Here is a 19,986-nt window from a genome sequence, read left to right as displayed (position 1 = left end):
GTGCCTTAGCCCCTTTGAAGCTGGCACTGGAGAGCCTGTCTCAGCCGACGTTGCTTTATTTTGTGCGTTAATGGAGCCCCCCCGGCTCTGGCCCGCTGCCCCCGCGGCCCTGTACGAACACAGAACAGACTGACAGGCCCCGCTCCAAAGAGCTGATGGTCTGTGTACTCTGAGCCTCCTTTGATTGCCCTAGATGCAGCCAGGGAAACAGGGTCAGACACGATATTAATGAGAAATAATGCAGACATCCCCAAATTAACAGCGACACCCCCTCCTGCTCTAGCTCGCCGGATGGCTCTTCCGGTGCGTCCTCTGGGAGGTATCTGCTTAAAGACTTAGCAGCCATGCTGGGTAGACGGAGAGGCCTTCCGCGACAGCAGTTTCATATCCCCCACCATTCGTAAGTACAGGGGGTCCCCTAGATCACCCTAATTATACAACAGCACTTAGCATTTGATCTCCAGCTCCTGCCTCATCCCCATTCTTTCTGGGGGTCAACCAGTTTCCGTCCCCCCCCATCCTCTTGGGGAAGCGTCGCCTCCTGCAGTATCCTGTAGCAGGGAGTTCCGCAGATTAACACCATCTGTCTTCTACCTCTGCCTGCTCCCTGCCCCATGTGGGGTGGGGTCCCGCTTATACCACGGTGACGTCATGGGTGTTGGGTTGGTTCTGGATTCCGTTGGGATGGGCATCGGTTTTCCTGGGGGGAGACCCATTTGCGGGGACCCCGGGACTCAGCTCTCCCATCTCGAGGGCCCCCGGGGGAGTTCCAGCTGGCCAGCCCTGGCCCAGCCCCCCTCCAGGTCGGGGGAAGCCGGGGCTGAAATGGAAGCGATCCAACGGCGTGTGCTCGATTCGGCAGAGGCTCTCATCGGGAGAGTAGCAGGGGTTGAGGCCAGTCAGGGAGGCGCTGTCCTCCCCAGAGCCACTAGGGGGCAGCTGTGTCTGGGAGGCCTGGTTCTTGGTGCCGGTGGGGCTCTCCGGGGTGAGCTCGTCCCGTCGGAAACAGTAATGGGCGAAGAGGCTGATGAGAAACATCTCCACCACCAGGGAGTAGTAATAGATAACTGGGAAGGGAGAACGGTGAGGTTAGAACAGCGCCCCCTTGTGCCCGGCCCTGACTGCCAGGGGCGAGCGCCCCTTGCCCCCACCCTCGCGCCGCCCCGGGGGATTGCTGTAGGTGGACTCACTCTGGGAGCGGGTATCGGCCGAGAGCGGAGGCCGGCAGGGAATGGCCCCCAGGGCCCCCATGGTCTCCACGATGCCGCTCTGGAGGCCGCACACAACAAGGACCAGGATGATGCAGACGAACTTGGAACGCAGGTTGTAGCCGGCCAGGGCCGGCTGGGTGGCCTTGTAGAAGAGCAGGTAGCCATAGAAGGACAGCAAGGTAGAGATACCAATGATGGCGTTGATGTAGGAGTTGGGGTTGGTGTAGCTCACCTGCAGGAGAGGCCGTGGGTCAGAAGATGGGTCTGGGTGGTCTGTCAGGCCACCTCCCTCTGTAGGGTAACGGCCAGCCCCACGCCCAAGGGTAACGCCCAACCAACTCACTCCCACACCCAAGGGTAACGCCCCTCTTCAACTCAACCCTACACCCCATATAACACAGAAACCTCAATCCAACCCCACCCCATGCCCAAGGATAATGCTCTGCCCAATCTCACACCCGAGGATAATGCTCAACCCAACTCAGTGCCCCCAAGTACTGACCAGTGCCTGGGGTAAGCCTCAACCCAACCTCATGCCTAGGGAGAACACCCAAGCTCAACACAACCCCATGGCCAAGAGTAATGCCCAACCTTGCCCAACACCCAACGGTAAAGTCCAACCTTGACCCAATGCCCAAGGGTAATGTTCAATCCATCCCAGTGTCTATGGGTAACATTCAACCCAACCTTGAGGGTAATGCCCAATCTCTGCCCAACACCCAGGGGTAACGCTCAACCCAACTCTGATGGGTAATGCCCAAAGTCAACTCAACCTGATGCCCAAGGCTAACGCCCAACCCAATACCCAAGGGTAGCGCCCAAAGTCAACCGAACCTAACCCCCACCCCAAGGATAATGCCCAACCTCAACCCAATCCCATATCCAAGTATAATGCCCGGCCCAACCCAATGCCCAAGGGTAACCACCTCAGCCCAGCGCCCTACGGTAACATCCAACCCAACGCCCAAGGGTAACCCTCAACCCAATGCCCAGGGTAACTCCTGATGCTACACCCCTGGGTAACAGTAGACCCACCCCAACCTACACTCCATCTTAACACCCAACCCCAATGCTAAGCTGGTGCCACCATTCCCTGCCCTCGGTAGACGAGTTACCCCCTCTACCCCGAGGGGTCTGCCCACCCCATGCCGGGGAGGGGGAGGGGACGGCATGGGGCCAGAGCAACTCACATCGCCGTAGTCATACTTCTCGTCGGTCCAGAGGATGAGCGTGATGAAGAAGAGGATGGTCCTGATGAGGGACAGCTGGTACACGGCCAGGGTCATCCAGCGTAGGTTGGACCTTGCGGATGGGGAGCGGGTGAGACATGGGGGTGATCAGCTTAAGGGGACTCCCTAGACGACAGGTCGACCTCCTCCACTCAGCCACAGGGCCCCAGAGCGAGAATGACGGTATAGCCTAGGGGTTACGGCACTGGGAGGCGGGAGACCCAGCGACCAGACACCCTGCTCCAATGAGGGAACAGCTTAAATGGGAGAGATTGAGATGATCCATCTCCTCCTTGGGCTGCCTTGCCTGGCTTGGGGAAGAGAGTTCCCAGCCTTGCCGCAGCCCCGTATGGAGAATATAGGAATTTGGGTGACCCCTACGCGTGCCTCGGTTTCCCCCTTGCTTCATCTGGCTCCCCATTGGGTACGAAGGGGCTAATGCTAAAGGGGACCATTGTGGCTCCGGGTTAGGGGGCTGGTACGTCAAACCCATGCGCCTAGTGTAGATCAATCTCTGATAATTTTCATATAACTTTACATTGTGCCTCTTCGTATAACCTGTGACCTCTGTTTTCATGGGACTTTGTATCAAAGCCTCATTTAGAAACTTTGCATTGCCCTTGGTATAATATTATAGCCCCTCAGGATAGAATAAGATAGAAGAAAAATTTCTGTTTGCTAGCAGTAGAACAAGAGCTCTCCCCCCCCCACTCTTAATCAATTGCCCTGTTGAATGAATGAGGTGTGGATGAGCAAGGCATGGAAGGCAGCACCTCCAGACAGCCTCAACTGTTGGAGAGGGGCTGGGAGCCAGACCCAAGGACAATAAAACGTGTCAAGTGGGCTCATTAAAGACAAGCAGACATACTGACGGCCTGGGGGGGGGGGGGGGGGGGTTTAGAAGGGAGCACCTTCTTTTGGAAACACCCTCTTTGCAGCATTGGGACAACACTCAAAAGAAAGCAGCACAAAGGACCAATGGACACAGACACAGAGTTTGAATCTGGTCTAGATTAGCATAAGAGGAAAGCTGCTATAAAAGTGAGGTGTCTTGCAGAGGACCCCGGGTCTCATCTTGTCAACATGGGAGCATCGATCCGGATCGGCAGAAGCCCGGCTCCACCCCCTCCCCCATCTAACTCACCTGGCCAGTGAAGTTAAGGGGAGCAACTAATTGGTAACAACAAGACGGAGTGTGTGTGTGTGTGTGTGTGTGAGTGAGTGTAAGTGTAATATATTATATGCATATAATACAGTGTTAATGAATACATGTATCACTAATAAATGTGGTGTTTTGTCTTATTCCCCCTGAAAAGATCCTGTGCAGTACTTTAAGTACAACATGTTGGTGGAGAATGCGAAAGGGGGAGCAAGCATAAAATCCACAGTTATTATCAAACTGGTGTGCACACCGGCAGCTTTAGCAAGCCTGGCACTAGAGGAAAAAGAGCGTAAACTTTCAGTTAATTAACCAAACTCTGAAGGATATAGGAGTTTAGGTTTAAATTGTATTATAGAGGTACATACACCCTCAGCCGTAGCAAGACTGAGCTAAAGAGGAGAACTTAGTGTTTCTCACTCTGATCCGGGGAAGGATTTGTATAATTGGTGTATGAACCCTCGGTGGTAGCAGACCGAGTAATACAGAGGGAAGCTTAGCGTCTCTCCCTCTGGCCCAGAGTGGGTTAAAAAGATGCAGATCTTGTTCTGTTAAACCAAACTCTGAAGGATATAGGAGTTTGGGCAGTGTAGTGTGGTTTATGTTTGTTTGTTTTTTTGTAAGTAATATTCTGGTAATTTCACAATTTTGAAGAAAATGTTTAAGGAATGGGACCAGGAAGGGTGGGGGCTAGTTGGAAAGCCCACCCTCCTTGCTAAATTGGTAGTGGAACAAGGCTTGTGCCCATGGAAAGGAACTGTTTATTGGAAAAAGCAGGATCGGGCCCAGGCAAGCAACAGATAGAGAAACTGAAAACAGGTTGGGTACAGAGAGTTAAAACAGCACTCTCAAATCTTACAGCAGCAGTAACATCAGGAGAAGAAACATTTAAGACCCCAGAAGGGGGCAGACCTTTGGGACCCCTCTGGAGATTGGGAAGGGGGATATTTGGGATATTTGGGTAAATTCCTCCTCCCAGGGCCAAAATGCCATTGAAACAGTTAACAACAGTGCCTGCTTCTGCCTCAGATCTCCAGGCCATGGCAAAATGGCTGGAGATTTTAAAACAGAATTTTTTTTCTAGATGGAGTGTTAACCCCTTTTACTGAGAGAAAGGGAGGATTTACACTCACAAGAAATGCACCACTTAATTAGCATTTGTGCAGCCCCAAGTACCAAACACACTGTGGCAGAGACCAAGCAGGATCTGCCATGGTGGAAGCACTGTGCTAATTTGTTTCCAAGCGTCTATCTTTCAGGCTCTGGACCAGAACATCAGGAGAGCTGGTACCAGCTGAAGAGTTATAAAATACCATGGTTCTAGTGTCATGACAAAGTCTGTGTTCAGTGTTCTGTGTTGCATGTTCTGTGTCTGTCTCTAGTGGTGTCCTGTGCTAGCATTGGGTCCAGAAAAAGAGGGGATACTACACTAGACAGGGTAAATGTCTTTTCCTTTCTCTACTTCCCCCATCTCCATCCAACTTATCAATCACTCCTTGTGTCCAAAAGACTTTGGTCCCCAGTGCATCAGGGTTATTTTGTTTTGTTTTGTTAGGTTCTCTAATAATCATTTTGTTGTTAATTTTTGTTCTTGATACATTTGTATTGTTAGTTACATTTGCTTGTATTATTATTAATTCCACACTTTCCTCTATGTACTCTGCTTCTATTTCCCCAAGCCCTGAAGGGTAGTTCTTGGGCCCCCATAACCTGTAAGACCTTGGCCCATAATTGTATGGCCCCATCTTTCAGGTCCCCAGAAACCTCTGAAAACAACTGTTAAAAATAGGGAATTCTACAACATTTTAGCAACTGAATGTTAGTTTAAGTCCAAACCAGCTTAACCTTGCATAACAACTGTGGTACTCCTACAAAATCTTATTTGTTGTGTGTGCTTAAGAAGGTCCTGACTTCAGTGACTTTTATTGTTTGATGGCTATTGCAGCATCAAACTTGGGCCTCATTTTGTTTGTTAATGTACCCAATTATTGGAATGGTTTTGTTGTATTTCCAATTATTATAATAATAATTGTTTGCATTTGTGTTTATGTTATATCTGGTGTTTAGTCAATTGTAATGGTTTTAGTTATATTCACCTGGTTATAATTGTTTGGTTTGTTTGCAACAAATACAAAAGATTTATATGGTGACCACTCAAGAATTGTTCTTGAGAGGTCAAAAGGGGGACAATGTAGATCAATCTCTGATAATTTTCATATAACTTTACATTGTGCCTCTTCATATAACCTGTGACCTCTGTTTTCATGGGACTTTGTATCAAAGCCTCATTTAGAAACTTTGCATTGCCCTTGGTATAATATTATAGCCCCTCAGGATAGAATAAGATAGAAGAAAAATTTCTGTTTGCTAGCAGTAGAACAAGAGCTCCCCCCCCCACTCTTAATCAATTGCCCTGTTGAATGAATGAGGTGTGGATGAGCAAGGCATGGAAGGCAGCACCTCCAGACAGCCTCAACTGTTGGAGAGGGGCTGGGAGCCAGACCCAAGGACAATAAAACGTGTCAAGTGGGCTCATTAAAGACAAGCAGACATACCGAGGGCCTCTGGGGTTAGAAGCAAGCACCTTCTTTTGGAAACACCCTCTTTGCAGCATTGGGACAACACTCAAAAGAAAGCAGCACAAAGGACCAATGGACACAGACACAGAGTTTGAATCTGGTCTAGATTTGCATCAGAGAAAAGCTGCTATAAAAGTGAGGTGTCTTGCAGAGGACCCCGGGTCTCGTCTTGTTAACATGGGAGCATCGATCCGGATCGGCAGAAGCCCGGCTCCACCCCCTCCCCCATCTAACTCACCTGGCCAGTGAAGTTAAGGGGAGCAACTAATTGGTAACAACAAGACGGAGTGTGTTTGTGTGTGTGTGTGAGTGTAAGTGTAATATATTATATGCATATAATACAGTGTTAATGAATACATGTATCACTAATAAATGTGGCGTTTTGTCTTATTCCCCCTGAAAAAATCCTGTGCAGTACTTTAAGTACAACACTAGGAACAACAGAAGAACCCCTGACCCACATCAGGGGGGTGCCGAGGCCAGCTGGGCACGGGAACCCACCATGGCTGCGGCTGGAGGCCTGGGCACAGCGGGATGCGGGGCCAGAAATGCCAGGTTTTAGCTGGCCGGGCACTTACCAGCTGGTGGAAATGTTGGGCAGACAGCAGCAGCAGCAGCAGGGGAAGGGGTTGGGGGCCACGTGCTGACCCCGCAGGCGCTGGACCATGCGGGCCGAGCCCCCGAAGAAATCGGTCACCAAGTCCAGGAATTTCCACAGGGTGATGGAGTGGTAGCTGCGGAGATGGGGCAGGCAAGGTGGCATGGAGATGCTGCTGATGCTGGGGTGGGACAGCTGGGGGAACAGCTGCATATAACACTGCACAGGGACGGCTCGCCTGGTGCTGAGATGCAGCCACCTCTGGGGCAGGGCATCTGGGGAACAGCCGCACATAACATTGCCTCACTATGCCCCTCCTCTTTAACTTAAGTCCCGCCCCCTGCTTCCAGGACACTCACATGTTCGCAACAAAGTTACAGACGAAGGAGGATCGGGGGATGTACATGGCAATGAGGGACATGCTGCTGAACACCTGGGGATGGAGCAGAGAACAGTGTCAGGGGAGCCCGGACTCCTGGGTTCTCTCCCTGGCTCGGGGGGGGGGCGGTGGGGTCTAGTGGTTAGAGCAGGGGGGGCTGGGAGCCCGGACTCCAGGGTTCTTTCTCCAGTTCTGGGAGGGGAGTGGGGTCTGGTGGTGAGAGAGCGGGTGGGGCTGGGAGCCCGGACTCCTGGGTTCTCTCCCTGGCTCTGGGGGGGAGTGGGGTCTGTTGGTGAGAGCGGGGGGGTGGTCTGGGAGCCCAGACTCCTGGGTTCTCTTCCTGGCTCTGGGAGGGGAGTGGGGTCTAGTGGTTAGAGCAGGGGGGGCTGGGAGCCAGGACTCCTGGGTTCTCTCCCTGGCTCTGGGGGGGAGTGGGGTCTGTTGGTGAGAGCGGGGGGGGTGGTCTGGGAGCCCGGACTCCTGGGTTCTCTTCCTGGCTCTGGGAGGGGAGTGGGGTCTAGTGGTTAGAGCAGGGGGGGCTGGGAGCCCAGACTCCTGGGTTCTCTCCCTGGCTCTGGGAGGGGAGTGGGGTCTGGTGGTTAGAGCAGGGGGGGCTGGGAGCCCGGACTCCTGGGTTCTCTCCTGCCTTACCGGGTAGACCCCCAGGATCCAGAGGGAGAGGCTGGTCCGGCGGGAGGCACCCCGGCGGCGTAGGAAGAAGCCCGTCTGCTCCAGGAAGAGGCCGAGCTGCACCAGGCCCAGGGCCGTGGGAATGAGAAAAATCCACAGCTGGGCTTGGAACACTGGGGGGGGGGAGGGGGGGGGGCGAAGGCAGAGAGAGTGGGGGAGGAGTGAGCCTGAGCCCCACAGAGCTCCTGGTCCCCCCAAGTGCCCACCCCGGGCTGACCCCTCCCCAGGGACTCCCCCTCCATTCGGGCCGGATTCCCTCCCCCATGGCTGCACGCTCCCCCCCCCCTCCACTCTGGTCCTCGGGGCGCCCGGACGCCTGGGTCCCACCTTGGAAGATCTCTGAGGACAGGGGGAACTGGCCGCTGTGGTGGGTGCAGTTTTGGGGTCGCGCCATTTCTGCCCTCCCCTCCCCTCTCTTCAGACACCGCCCGGCGTCCTTGATTCTCTGTTTCCAGCTTCCCCTGCCCTCTCCCCCGCCCCCCCAAGGAAGGAGCCTTCCTCGTTAGTCACTGTACTAATTAATCATTGACCCAGCCCAGGTGCGAGCGCCAGGTAACGGGGTCCAAGTCCGGCTTCCTCCACTTGCTGGGCAGCGGCGAACGGTTCGGTGGCTGAGGCCTGTGGAACTCTCTGCCACTAGATGGAGAGCTCACGGCTCCTGGGTCCTATCCCCAGCTCTGGGAGGGGAGTGGGCTCGAGCGGGTTACTCTAGCTCCTGGCAGGATGGGCTCCACTCTCAGCTGGGGTGTCTGTCTGGCACCACGGAGGCCCCCAATCTCAGTCTGGTGGGGAGATGGGGGGGGGGGGTGGCACCCATTGCAATAGGGGACCTGATCCTGGTGATAGTGCAAATGATTAATAAGTCATTAATAATGAAGCATGAATGGGTGCAAAAGGCTTTGAGTTTGGAAGGAGAAGCCGCACCATCGATTAACGACGCGTTATTATTAAAGCGGGAATGGCTCATTAAGCAATCCAGCCAGCGGGAGGCAGGAGTGGTTCTGTGCATACATTGTGTTTATTATTTATTTTACAGGTAACAAATCTCATACTTGGGGGTTTTCTGTTAAAAAAGAATCCCTTTTTCTAAGCTAAGTACAGTACTTTCCTGTCCCCCACCCTTGGCAGGTTTGGTGGTCGGGGGGGGGGGGGGTAGCAGCTGTAACTCGGGCCATATAAACTCACAGAGTTCTGGGTCTTGCAGGTCCTAGAGGGGACCTTGCATGGGGAGGAGTTCTGGGCGGGGGCCGGGGTGTGTCCTTCTTCTCTCTGCTGCTACAACAGGGTGGGATCGGAATCAACCATAGAGATTTCAGTCCTCCGGTTCCTAGAGAGGACCAGGGCACGGTGAATGGAGTGTGTGTGGCAGGGGGACAGATGCAGGATAGAGGTCATTCTCCATGGTGTTTGTTCTCTCACTCTGCTCCTACAACATGGTGGTAGCAGTGGGATCCAAACTGACCATAGATGTCTCAGTCCTCCAGTTCCTAGAGAGGACCAGGTCATGTTATTTTGGTGGGGGAGATGTAGAGATAGTGGTCACTCTCTATGGTGTCTATTCCCTCTCTCTGCACTTATAAGATGGTGGCAGAAGTGGGATCCGGACCCATCATAGAATTCTTGGCCTTCCAGTTCACTCCAAGGCAGGGAGGGGTTAATGGCTGGCCAGTGGGCAGGGGACAGGGACTGTGATTCCCCATGGGGCCACTAGCCCCCCCCCCCCAGTCCCCGATGCCCATGCCCTGGTGCCAGATGCCCCAGCTGAAGCCCGCCAGCTCTTGAGGTTGTGTCCGATGGTCTCAGTAGGGGCCGGGGGAGGTACAGTCGGCTCACACCAGGACACCCCCACCTCCTGGTGTCTCTGTGTCTCAGTCCAGCTCAGCCAATGAGGCGGTAGAAGACCCAGCAGCCGAAGGTGACCCAGTGGCTGGCCCAGCTCAGCTCCGACCACTTATAGATGGTGTAGGACATACTGTAGCCCTGCGGTGGAGAGAGACACTACAGTTGGGGGAGGGAATGCCTGTGTCCTGGGGCGCTGGGGGACAGTCGGGAGCCCAGTGGGTTGGGCCGCCTGTGACTCAGGTACAGCTGAGAGTTAGGAGGGTAGGAACACCTGTTCCTGTGGTGACAAGGTACAGCCAGATCCCACCAAGGCAAGGACTGAGGTACAGTCAAAAATCTGGACAGTAGGGATGCCTGTTCCCTGGGGTGAGTGACATACAACCAGAGAGCAGGAGGCTGTTTTGCCTGTTCTTGGGGGTGACCGAGATACAGTTGGATCTCAGCTGGGTAGGGGGGCCTGTTTCCTGGGATGACTGAGGTACCGTTGGACCCCAGGAGGGTAGGGCCGCTTGTTTTCTGAGATGACTGAAGCAGAGTCAGCGATCAGGGGGTAGGGCGCCTGTTCCTGCTGATGACTGATGTACAGTCGGACTGCACTACCCCACCTGCTCCTCTACGGTGTCATCAGCGTCGATGTCAAAGAGTGAGCCCAAGTAGGCCAGGTGGAAGACAGCCAGAACGCCGAAAAGCAGGTTCAGCAGCCGAACCCAGAGATTCTGCGGGAGAAATACCCCAGTTCAGAGACCCCCACCCATGTCCTTCCCTTCCCATCCCCTACCAACCCCGGGGAGACCCCTGTCACCCTGCACTCACCTCCTGGCTAAGGAGAGAACCCAGGAGTCCTGGCTCCCAGCCCCCTCTGCTCTAACCACCAGCCCCCACTCCCCTCCCAGAGCTGGGGAGAGAACCCAGGAGTCCTGGCTCCCAGCCCCCCCTGCTCTAACCCAATAGACCCCACTCCGCTCCCAGAGCCGGGGACTGAACCCAGGCATTCTGGCTGTGGGCTCACCGTGTTATGGCGGTGGGGACAGCTGGGTGGGCAGCGCTTGGAGAGGAGGCAGGCGTCAAAGATGACAGAGAGGCGCTTCCGGAGGACTTGGGAGAAAAGAAAGACGTGAGAGCAGGACACTGGCCCTGGAGATTGAGGAGAATCCCCCTGGGGGTGTGTGACAGTACGGGGCATAGGACACACATCGCTGCATAGTGTGTGTGTGTCCCTGCTACCCCCTAGAGGAGGAGATGAGCCCTGCTCTGCGTGGGTGTGTGTATTTAACCGCCCCCCCCAACCCCGCACAGATCATGCCATCACATAACCCCTCCAGAGGCGGCCGGAGAATCCCCCTCAGGCAGTGAGCACTACGGGGCATATGCCACACAGCCGCCAGTTCTGCAAGGGCCCGTCTGGGCCCCGGGGAAACTTACCATGCTCCACGTAGGTGATGAATCCCAGAGACAGCAGCACCGCGGCCAAGTGGAAGCTGAGTCCCTGGGGTTGGGAATGAGGAGGAGAGGGGAGACATCAGCCAGTGGCCAGCCCAGGAGGGGGGCTGCTCCCCCATTTGCCACCTCTCCCCAAGCCCCTCCAAAACTTACATGCAGGAGGGCGCTGGCGGCGTACGTGACAATGACAGCGGAGAAAGTCCCGAGTTGCAGGCTGTTCTTAAAGACATCTGCAAGGAAACACCGGGGGGGAGGGCGGGGTGTGAGTAAATCTACCAAACTGCCCCGCTCCCCACAGCGCCCCCCTGCTGGGAGAGACCAGGGATGGAATAGCCAGGAGATTCCCCCCCCCCCCAGCTCCCCCCAGCGCCCCCTGCTGGGAGAGATCAGGGATGGAATAGCCAGGAGATTTCCCCCCCCCCGCTCCCCACAGCGCCCCCTGCTGGGAGAGACCAGGGATGGAATAGCCAGGAGATTCCCCCCCTGCTCCCCACAGCGCCCCCTGCTGGGAGAGATCAGGGATGGAATAGCCAGGAGATTTCCCCCCCCCCCCCCCCGCTCCCCACAGCGCCCCCTGCTGGGAGAGACCAGGGATGGAATAGCCAGGAGATTCCCCCCCTGCTCCCCACAGCGCCCCCTGCTGGGAGAGATCAGGGATGGAATAGCCAGGAGATTTCCCCCCCCCCGCTCCCCACAGCGCCCCCTGCTGGGAGAGACCAGGGATGGAATAGCCAGGAGATTTCCCCCCCCCGCTCCCCACAGCGCCCCCTGCTGGGAGAGACCAGGGATGGAATAGCCAGGAGATTTCCCCCCCACGCTCCCCACAGCGCCCCCTGCTGGGAGAGACCAGGGATGGAATAGCCAGGAGATTCCCCCCCTGCTCCCCACAGCGCCCCCTGCTGGGAGAGATCAGGGATGGAATAGCCGGGAGCTCCCCCCACAGCCAGCTCCTGCCCCGCTCCCCCCAGCGCCCCCTAGTGGACCTTACAGGAGTTGAGCCAACTGGACATGGGCAGGTTCCAGCTGGTGACGACTTCCACCATCGACCGGGGCAGCTCGACGTTCAAGGGTCGGGACACCGTCAGGTCCCTGCCAGGAGAGAGAGCGAGCAGTCAGGACGCCTGGGTTCTCTCCCCAGCCCTGGGAGGGGAGTGGGGTCCAGTGGTTAGAGCAGGGGGGCTGGGGCCTGGACTCCTGGGTTCTTTCCCCAGCCCTGGGAGTTGAGTGGGGTCTAGTGGTTAGAGCGGGTGGGTGGGGGGCAGGGAGGGGAGCCCGGATGCCTGGGTTCTCTCCCCCACTACTCACCATTTGAGGTTGTCCTTCTCCTCGGTGAATCCCGCCCCAGCCAGCGTGGCCGTGGCCTCGGAAAGGAATCCCACGAAGTAGCTGCTGAAGTGGAAGGAGATGGCGCTTTCGTAGGCCCGGAGCCACCTGCGGAGGGTGGGAGGGTGGGGGGTCAGGCCACGGGAACCTTGCTCCCAGAGAGGGGCAGGGCCCGGCTCCCACCGCGGCCGGCCTTCAACTCACCTCACTGCCAAGCCCCTGGGCGGCGTGGGCAGAGGGAGAACCCGGGAAATTCAAGGAGAAACTATCAGGTGGAGAACCAGGGTGCCATGCAGGGAGCAAGCCGGCCACCGAGTCACGGAGCGAGGCAGCCAGCGAGCGAGCCGGCCACCGAGTCACAGAGCAAGCCGGCCGCGGAGTGAGGCAGACACCAAGGAAGCCGGCCAGCCACGGAGCAAGGCAGCCACCGAGTCACGGAGCGAGGCAGCCACAAAGCAAGCCGGCCACGGAGCAAGTCGGCCACCAAGCCAGGCAGCCACAGAGCGAGCCAACTACCAAGCCACGGAGCGAGCCAGCCAAGGGGGCACGCAGCGAGTGACTCAGGGAGCTCGCCACCGAGCCACGGGAGAAGCCACAGGGCCACGGAGCCAGCCATGGCCGAGTCACTGAGAACCACAGACCTCCGAGCGAACGCTTCCGCTGGCCGTGGCAACCGGACAGTGAAGCCTGACCAGAGATCCAGGACCTCAGTGCCGGGGGTGGGGCAAATAATCCACTGCGGCAACAAGCCAGCTGCAGGACGGCAAGGCCAGAGGGCAAGCGAGTCACGGAGTGAGGGGGCTGATGGGCCGCGGCTCAGAGGAGCCGTTTGCCGAGCCGCGGCGCGACCCGCGAATGAGCCCCCGACCCGTCGCACACCAGGGCCGCCGTTACCTGGCCTTCCGCTTCCTCCTGAGGCCGGCGGGATCCCGGGCGAGGAGGGGGAGCAGAGAGAGTGAAGGGGGAAGGAGTGAGAAACAGAGAGAGAGAGACGGAGACCGACCCTGGCCTGGGGGCCGCTCTCCTTAGCCACGGCAGTAGTGGGGCACCTCTCGCGGGGGGCAGAGGGGTGATGCTGGGCATCGGAGGGGGCAACAAGTGGATCAAGGTACCAGTGGAAAATGCAAGGAGGAATGGGGTCCAGTGGTTAGAGCAGAGGGGGCTGGAAGCCAGGACTCCTGGGTTCTCTCCCCAGCTCTGGGAGGTGCAGGGAGGGTGGGTCTAGTGGTTAGAGCTGTGGGGCCTGGGAGCCAGGACTCCTGGGTTCTCTCCCTGGCTCAGTGAGTGGAGGGGGGGTCTAGTGGGTTAGAGCAGAGGGGGTTGGAAGCCAGGATTCCTGGGTTCTCTCCCCAGCTGGGGCCTTGAGGGCACTGGGAGGCTCTTGCAGCAGCAGAAGGAGACCCAGAGGCTGGTGTGAGGGAGCAGGAGGTCGTGGGGTCTCACCCCTGCCCCCTAGGGTGGGAAATGGGGTGGGGGGGAGGGGACGCACACACTCACTTCCTGAGCTGCCGGTAGCCGTAGAGCGGGATGAAGTAGGAGAACAGGTAGGGGGCGACGCAGGTGGAGACGAGGAGGCAGATGATGGAGAGGAGGAGGCTCCGGGACACCTTCCGCAGCCAGGGGAGGCTCTGCGGGGCAAAGGGTAACTTAGCAAGTGTGTCCCGTTTCCCCCCCGGCCCGCCTGAGCCAGCCAGTCCCCACCCTGCGGCCAGAGGGGAGCCGGCGCCCGCTAAAGGGGAAAGGCCGCCAGGCGCAGGACCAGGTGTGCCCACCAGGGGCGCTGTTCCCCCTCCCCACACCCCGACTCTCACCAGGGCCCGGCTCTCCACCGCCTGGAGGTAGCTGCGGAAGTGGCTCCAGGGCCCGAAGATGGCCGTGCCCACAAAGTAGATGTAGCCCATGAACTCCACGGGGGAGGGGACGGCCGGGAGCTCCCCGCGGTCCAGGTCGAAGCCCAGGGACACGGCCTTCATCGCCACAATCATCTGGGCCCCTGCCATGGAGAGATAGACAGGCGGGGGTGGGGTACCCCGGGACTACAGGGGAGAGAACCCAGGAGTCCTGGCTCCCAGCTCCCCCTGCTCTAACCACTAGACCCCCCCTCCCCTCCCAGAGCTGGAGATAGAACCCAGGTGTCCTGGCTCCCCACCCCTCTGCCAGCCAGCCCACCAGCCAGCCCGCCTTGCCCTGGGGGTGGATGGGAGCCGGCGCCCCCTAGAGGGGAAAGGCCCCGTGTCCAGTCCCAGTGGGGGCAGGTCAGAGTCTCACCTCTCATTTTATGCCAGGTCACGGTATCCACCATGTGCATCTCCCTGCCAGAGAGAAGGACGGAGACTGTTTCAGAGAGAGGAACTAATGGGGTGGGTGGGGGTCTCCCTGTGAGATCAGCTGATCTCCAGCTCCCCAGACAATGCCTGGCTCTCCTCCCCAGACATCGCTGCACCCCCCCTCCCCCAGAGCTGCCTCCCACCCAGTCTTCCAACTTCTCCTCCCACCTGCTAGACATGGCTGGGGTCCCTATGGGGGGCTGCGGGGTCTCACCTGACTTCAGGGCCCCCTCCCCCACATGGGTCCGGCCTTCCCATCTCCATGGATCATGCATCCCCTCCTCCCCCCGCCACAGACCCAACTCCACCCAGAAGGTCTTTGCAGACCAGAATCCCTCTGTGCCCCTTCCCAGGCCCAGCCCCCCCCCCCCCGACCCCGCCGGGCCTCACCCCATGAGGAGGTAGATGAGGATGGTGATGGAGAGGAAGACCCCACGGTGGGCCGAGTGCCGGCACAGGAAGAGAACCAGGTAGCACAGCAGGCTGAGCAACACCACCCAGACCATCTGCAGCTGGAAGAAGTGGTGGAGGGCGTAGAACCCCCCCACCACCGTGCTGAGGTGCTTCGCATAGCCGGGCAGAGCTGGGGGAGGGGGGACATGGAGTTGTGGTGGGGACCCTTCCATCCATCCCTCCCTCCAACCAGCCCTCTATGCGTCCAACCCTCCAACCAACCATCCATCCATCCCTACAACCAGCCCTCAGTGCGTCCAACCCACCAACCCACCTTCCATTCATCCATCCCTCCAACCAGCCCTCCATGCGTCCAACCCTCCAACCAACCTTCCATCCATCCCTCCAACCAGCCCTCCATGTGTCCAACCCACCATCCATCCATCCCTCCAACCAGCCCTCCATGCGTCCAACCCACCAACCCACCTTCCATCCCTCCCTCCAACCAGCCCTCCATGCGTCCAACCCACCAACCCACCTTCCATCCATCCATCCCTCCATGCGTCCAACCCACCTTCCATCCATTCATCCCTCCAACCAGCCCTCCATGCGTCCAACCCACCAACCCACCTTCCATCCATTCATCCCTCTAACCAGCCCTCCATGCGGTTCAACCCACCAACCATCCAGCCAGCCAGCCCTCCATGTGTCCAACCCACCAACCCACCTTCCATCCATTCATTCATCCCTCCAACCAGCCCTCCATGCGTTCAACACACCAACCATCCATCCATCCAGCCCTACATGCATGCAACCCACCAACCTTCCATCCATCCATCCCTCCAACCAGCCCTCCATGCGTCCAACCCACCAACCATCCATCCCTCCAACCAGCCCTCCATGCGTCCAACCCACCAACCCACTTTCCATCCATCCATCCCTCCAACCAGCCCTCTATGCGTCCAACCCACCAACCATCCATCCATCCCTCCAACCAGCCTTCCATGCTTCCAACCCACCAACCCACCTTCCATTCATCCATCCCTCCAACCAGCCCTCCATGCGTCCAACCCAGCAACCATCTATCCATCCCTCCAACCAGCCCTCCATGCGTCCAACCCACCAACCCACCTTCCATCCATTCATCCCTCTAACCAGCCCTCCATGCGTTCAACCCACCAACCATCCATCCATCCAGCCCTCCATGCATGCAACCCACCAACCTTCCATCCCTCCATCCATCCCTCCATGTGTCCAACCCACCAACCCACCTTCCATCCATCCATCCATCCCTCCAACCAGCCCTCCATGGGTCCAACCCACCTTCCATCCATCCATCCCTCCATGTGTCCAACCCACCAACCCACCTTCCATCCATTCATCCCTCCAACCAGCCCTCCATGCATGCAACCCACCAACCTTCCATCCCTCCATCCATCCCTCCATGTGTCCAACCCACCAACCCACCTTCCATCCATCCATCCATCCCTCCAACCAGCCCTCCATGGGTCCAACCCACCTTCCATCCATCCATCCCTCCATGTGTCCAACCCACCAACCCACCTTCCATCCATCCATCCCTCCAACCAGCCCTCCATGGGTCCAACCCACCTTCCATCCATCCATCCCTCCATGTGTCCAACCCACCAACCCACCTTCCATCCATTCATCCCTCCAACCAGCCCTCCATGCATGCAACCCACCAACCTTCCATCCCTCCATCCATCCCTCCATGTGTCCAACCCACCAACCCACCTTCCATCCATCCATCCATCCCTCTAACCAGCCCTCTATGCATCCAACCCACCTTCCATCCATCCATCCATCCATCCCACCAACCAGCCCTCCATGCATCCAACGAATGCCCCAACCAACCCTCCATCCAACCCACCGTCCCGTATGTCCATCAATCCCTCCCTCCAACTAACTCTCCCTGCATCCCTCCTTCTCTCCATCCCATCCCCCCCCCCTCCAAGCCTCTGTCCATCCCTGCCACCTGCTTACGCAGCCTCCAGAGCAGCCGGCACGCCAGGCAGATGAGCAGCAGGACCCAGATCTGCTCCAGCCCCTGCCGGGCAGTGGGGATCATGCAGCCCTGCAGCAGCTGCTGGTAGAACTCCTGGCGGGTGAAAGTGGCCATTGCCAGGGCCTGAAAGAGACGGGGGGCGGGGGGAGAGTCAAGGAGAACCAGGATGGGCAGGTGCTGGAGAGGACATAGAGCAGAAAGAGCCTATGGAGATGGGGGGCGAGGGACAGACATACTGGGATGTTTGATTGGCTGGCTTCATGGATGGTTAGAGGGATGGATGTGTGGGTGGTTGATGAATGGATGGTTAGATAAGGGGTTCTCAAACTGGGGGGCAGGACCCCTCAGGGGGTCACAAACTGTCAACCTTCACCCCAAACCCCACTTGCCTCCAGCATTTATAATGCTGTTAAATATATTTAAAAATGTGTTGAATTTATTGGGGGGGGGTCGTCGCACTCAGAAGCTTACGATGTGAAAGGGGTCACCAGTAAAAAAGTTTGAGACCCACTGGGTTAGATGGTTAGATGAACGGATGGTTAGCTGGTTGATGAATGGATGGATGTGTGGATGGTTAGATGAATGGTCCCATCTCAGCGCAGGGGGCTGGACTTGGTGACTTCACAAGATCCCTTCCAGCCTGACATTACAATTATTCTATCCATCCATTCACCCTGCTCCACCCCCTACCTATGTACCTATCCACCCATCCCCCTGCACACCCCTCTATCGATCCACCCAGCTCCATAAACACCCATCTGTCGTTCCATCCATCCGTCCATCCCTCCCCATACGTACCAACCTATCTCTCCATCCGCCCCATACACACCCTTCGATCCATCCATCCATCTCCATACACCTATCTATCTTCCCAAACCCTAGCACACTGATCTATCTATTTTCCAGGATTCACATAGATCGACCAGGGCCTGATCCAGCCTGGGACCCCCGGAATCTGGGACACCGCTGGGCCACAGGGGGGTGGTGGGGTGAGGGTGGAAGGGGGGTGGTATTGAATGAGTGAAATGTGCATCACCCCAATCTGAGAACTAGGAACGCTGGGGGGGGCTCCCCCCGCCCCATTCCCCCCAAGGCAACATGTCTTGATAACCCGCCTCTCCCCCCAAGTGAGAAGCCTGGGAGACCGGCACTGACATCCAGATGTGGCCAGAGGCGGCCAGGGGTGGGGGTGGGATTCCCCCTCTGCAGCCACACTGGGCCCTGCATCCAGATGTGGCGGGAATGGAGGAGAGGGGGTTCCCCTAACCAGCTGCACTGGTGGCTGGAGCCAGATGTGGGAGGGGGCAGGAGGGGGCGTTCCCTGCTCTCCCCCCCCGTCCAGCTGTGGCTCGCGCGGGGCCCGGGTACCTTTGCAGCGAGCCTCTCCCTCCAGGTCTGTCTGTCCCCGCGCGGCCAGTCCTGCGGTCCGGCTCTCCCGGGGGGAGGGGGAGCTAATCCCCTTTAAATTTGGGGGCGGGAAGGATCGGCGTACCCTCCTATGGGAAGAGGAGACGGCTCGGCTCGGCCAATCGGGAGCCGGATGGGATGGGACGGGGCGGGCGATCAAGACAGCCAATGGATGCCCTCTATCTCCAGCGCTCGGAGCCAGGACGCCTGGGTTCTCTCCCTGGCTTTGGGAGGGGAGTGGGGGCCAGGACTCCTGGGTTCTCTAGTCTCCGCAGCTCGGGGAGGGGAGGGGTCTAGTGGATTAGAGCAGGGGGGGCTGGGAGCCAGGACTCCTGGGTTCTCTCCCTGGATCTGGGAGGGGAGTGAGGGCTGGTGGTTAGAGCAGGGGGGGGGCTGGGAGCCAGGACTCCTGGGTTCTCTCCCTGGCTCTGGGAGGGGAGTGAGGGCTAGTGGTTAGAGCAGGGAGGGGCTGGGAGCCAGGACTCCTGGGTTCTCTCCCTGGCTCTGGGAGGGGAGTGAGGGCTAGTGGTTAGAGCTGTGGAGGGGTCTATATTTTAGGTACTTCTCTGTCCCCCATTGCTACAGTATCTCAGCACCTCACAGTCACTTGACACCTTAACCCCGGGAGGCAGGACAGTGCCCTATGTCCGCTCTGCCGGTGAGGAAGCGCAGAGAAAGGAGGGCCCACCCTGCGAAAGGTGGCAGGGAACCCAGGCGACCTGCCCCGTGTGGTTTGCGCTAATCTCACTTTAGCTAGCATTAAACAAGTTTTGGGACAGCTGGGGAACAGCTGCATATAACACCACATGGGGAGGGCTCACCTGGCACTGAGATACAGCCACCTCTGGGACAGGGCAGCCGGGGAACAGCCACACATAACGCAACACGGGGCTGGCTCATCCGATGCTGAGATGCAGCCACCTCTGGGGCAGGGCAGCCGGGGAATAGCTGCAATCCCTCTACCAGCTGGGTTAAGACCCTGCACCTTGGGAGAAGCCCCTCCCCCCGCAGAGTATAAGCCCCTCCCCCGCACTGAGTATAAGCCCCTCCCATGGACCCAGGACAACTGTAAGTGGACCTCCCCATCTGCCTCACCCTTGCCTTTGAAGATAAGCCCCACCCTCCAGCCACAGGCTCCTCCCCTGATGAGCACCCCCTGGGAATAGGCCCCACCCCCCTAGATATCGGACCCTCCACCTGGGCACAGACCTCTCCCCTTGGATATGGCCCCTCCCCCTGCTAGACAAAGGCTCCTCCCCCTGCTGGGCACAATCTCCTCCTCCTGGATATTAGCCCCTCCCCTTGGGCTCTGGCCCCTCCCCTGCACACTGGCCCCTCCCCCTGGGCTCAGGCCCCTCCCCCTGGGCTCAGGCCCCGCCCAAA

The 19,986-nt window shown here is 58.0% G+C and overlaps 2 protein-coding genes across 5 annotated transcripts; both read right to left on the bottom strand.

Annotated features, from left to right (window-relative positions):
* Positions 1 to 40: 40 nt before the first annotated feature.
* On the bottom strand, positions 41 to 8,707 carry LOC122172843 (organic solute transporter subunit alpha-like). The gene is made up of 7 exons (XM_065571599.1): positions 8,173 to 8,707; positions 7,807 to 7,958; positions 7,136 to 7,209; positions 6,757 to 6,912; positions 2,402 to 2,513; positions 1,191 to 1,443; positions 41 to 1,067 (listed from the first exon to the last, which is right to left on the bottom strand). Exons 1-7 carry the CDS (start codon positions 8,237 to 8,239, stop codon positions 634 to 636), a joined length of 1,248 nt encoding a protein of 415 aa, XP_065427671.1. The 5' UTR covers positions 8,240 to 8,707; the 3' UTR covers positions 41 to 633.
* A 134-nt stretch (positions 8,708 to 8,841) lies between these two features.
* PORCN (porcupine O-acyltransferase) lies at positions 8,842 to 19,563 on the bottom strand. 4 transcript variants are annotated; one of them, XM_065571596.1, is made up of 14 exons: positions 19,425 to 19,563; positions 17,175 to 17,319; positions 15,168 to 15,360; positions 14,719 to 14,762; positions 14,262 to 14,443; positions 13,948 to 14,078; positions 13,345 to 13,362; positions 12,433 to 12,558; positions 12,116 to 12,216; positions 11,281 to 11,357; positions 11,110 to 11,173; positions 10,697 to 10,782; positions 10,293 to 10,403; positions 8,842 to 9,825 (listed from the first exon to the last, which is right to left on the bottom strand). In XM_065571596.1, the coding sequence occupies exons 2-14, from the start codon at positions 17,308 to 17,310 to the stop codon at positions 9,724 to 9,726; spliced, it is 1,371 nt and encodes a 456-aa protein (XP_065427668.1). In that variant the 5' UTR covers positions 17,311 to 17,319; positions 19,425 to 19,563; the 3' UTR covers positions 8,842 to 9,723. The 4 variants fall into 4 exon arrangements, with proteins under 4 accessions (XP_065427668.1, XP_065427667.1, XP_065427669.1 ...); XM_065571595.1 differs by lacking the exon at positions 19,425 to 19,563 and adding an exon at positions 18,565 to 18,711; XM_065571597.1 differs by lacking the exons at positions 13,345 to 13,362; positions 19,425 to 19,563 and adding an exon at positions 18,565 to 18,711.
* Between the last annotated feature and the right edge of the window lie 423 nt (positions 19,564 to 19,986).

Source organism: Chrysemys picta, chromosome 17, assembly GCF_011386835.1.
Source record: "Chrysemys picta bellii isolate R12L10 chromosome 17, ASM1138683v2, whole genome shotgun sequence".
Classification (NCBI taxonomy): Eukaryota; Metazoa; Chordata; order Testudines; family Emydidae; genus Chrysemys; species Chrysemys picta.
This window is presented reverse-complemented; position numbering and strand designations above follow the sequence as displayed.

Excerpts from the sequence above, each read along its gene's own strand:
- PORCN (XM_065571596.1), bottom strand. The coding sequence starts at position 17,310 with ATGGCCACTTTCACCCGCCAGGAGTTCTACCAGCAGCTGCTGCAGGGC. Across the intron at positions 12,217-12,432 it reads GAGAAGGACAACCTCAAATG|GGACCTGACGGTGTCCCGAC; the intron begins GTGAGTAGTGGG and ends CTCTCCTGGCAG. Across the intron at positions 9,826-10,292 it reads ATGACACCGTAGAGGAGCAG|GGCTACAGTATGTCCTACAC; the intron begins GTGGGGTAGTGC and ends TCTCCACCGCAG.
- LOC122172843 (XM_065571599.1), bottom strand. The coding sequence starts at position 8,239 with ATGGCGCGACCCCAAAACTGCACCCACCACAGCGGCCAGTTCCCCCTG. Across the intron at positions 6,913-7,135 it reads TGTAACTTTGTTGCGAACAT|CTACCACTCCATCACCCTGT; the intron begins GTGAGTGTCCTG and ends CCATCTCCGCAG. Across the intron at positions 1,444-2,401 it reads AGAAGTATGACTACGGCGAT|GTGAGCTACACCAACCCCAA; the intron begins GTGAGTTGCTCT and ends CCTCTCCTGCAG.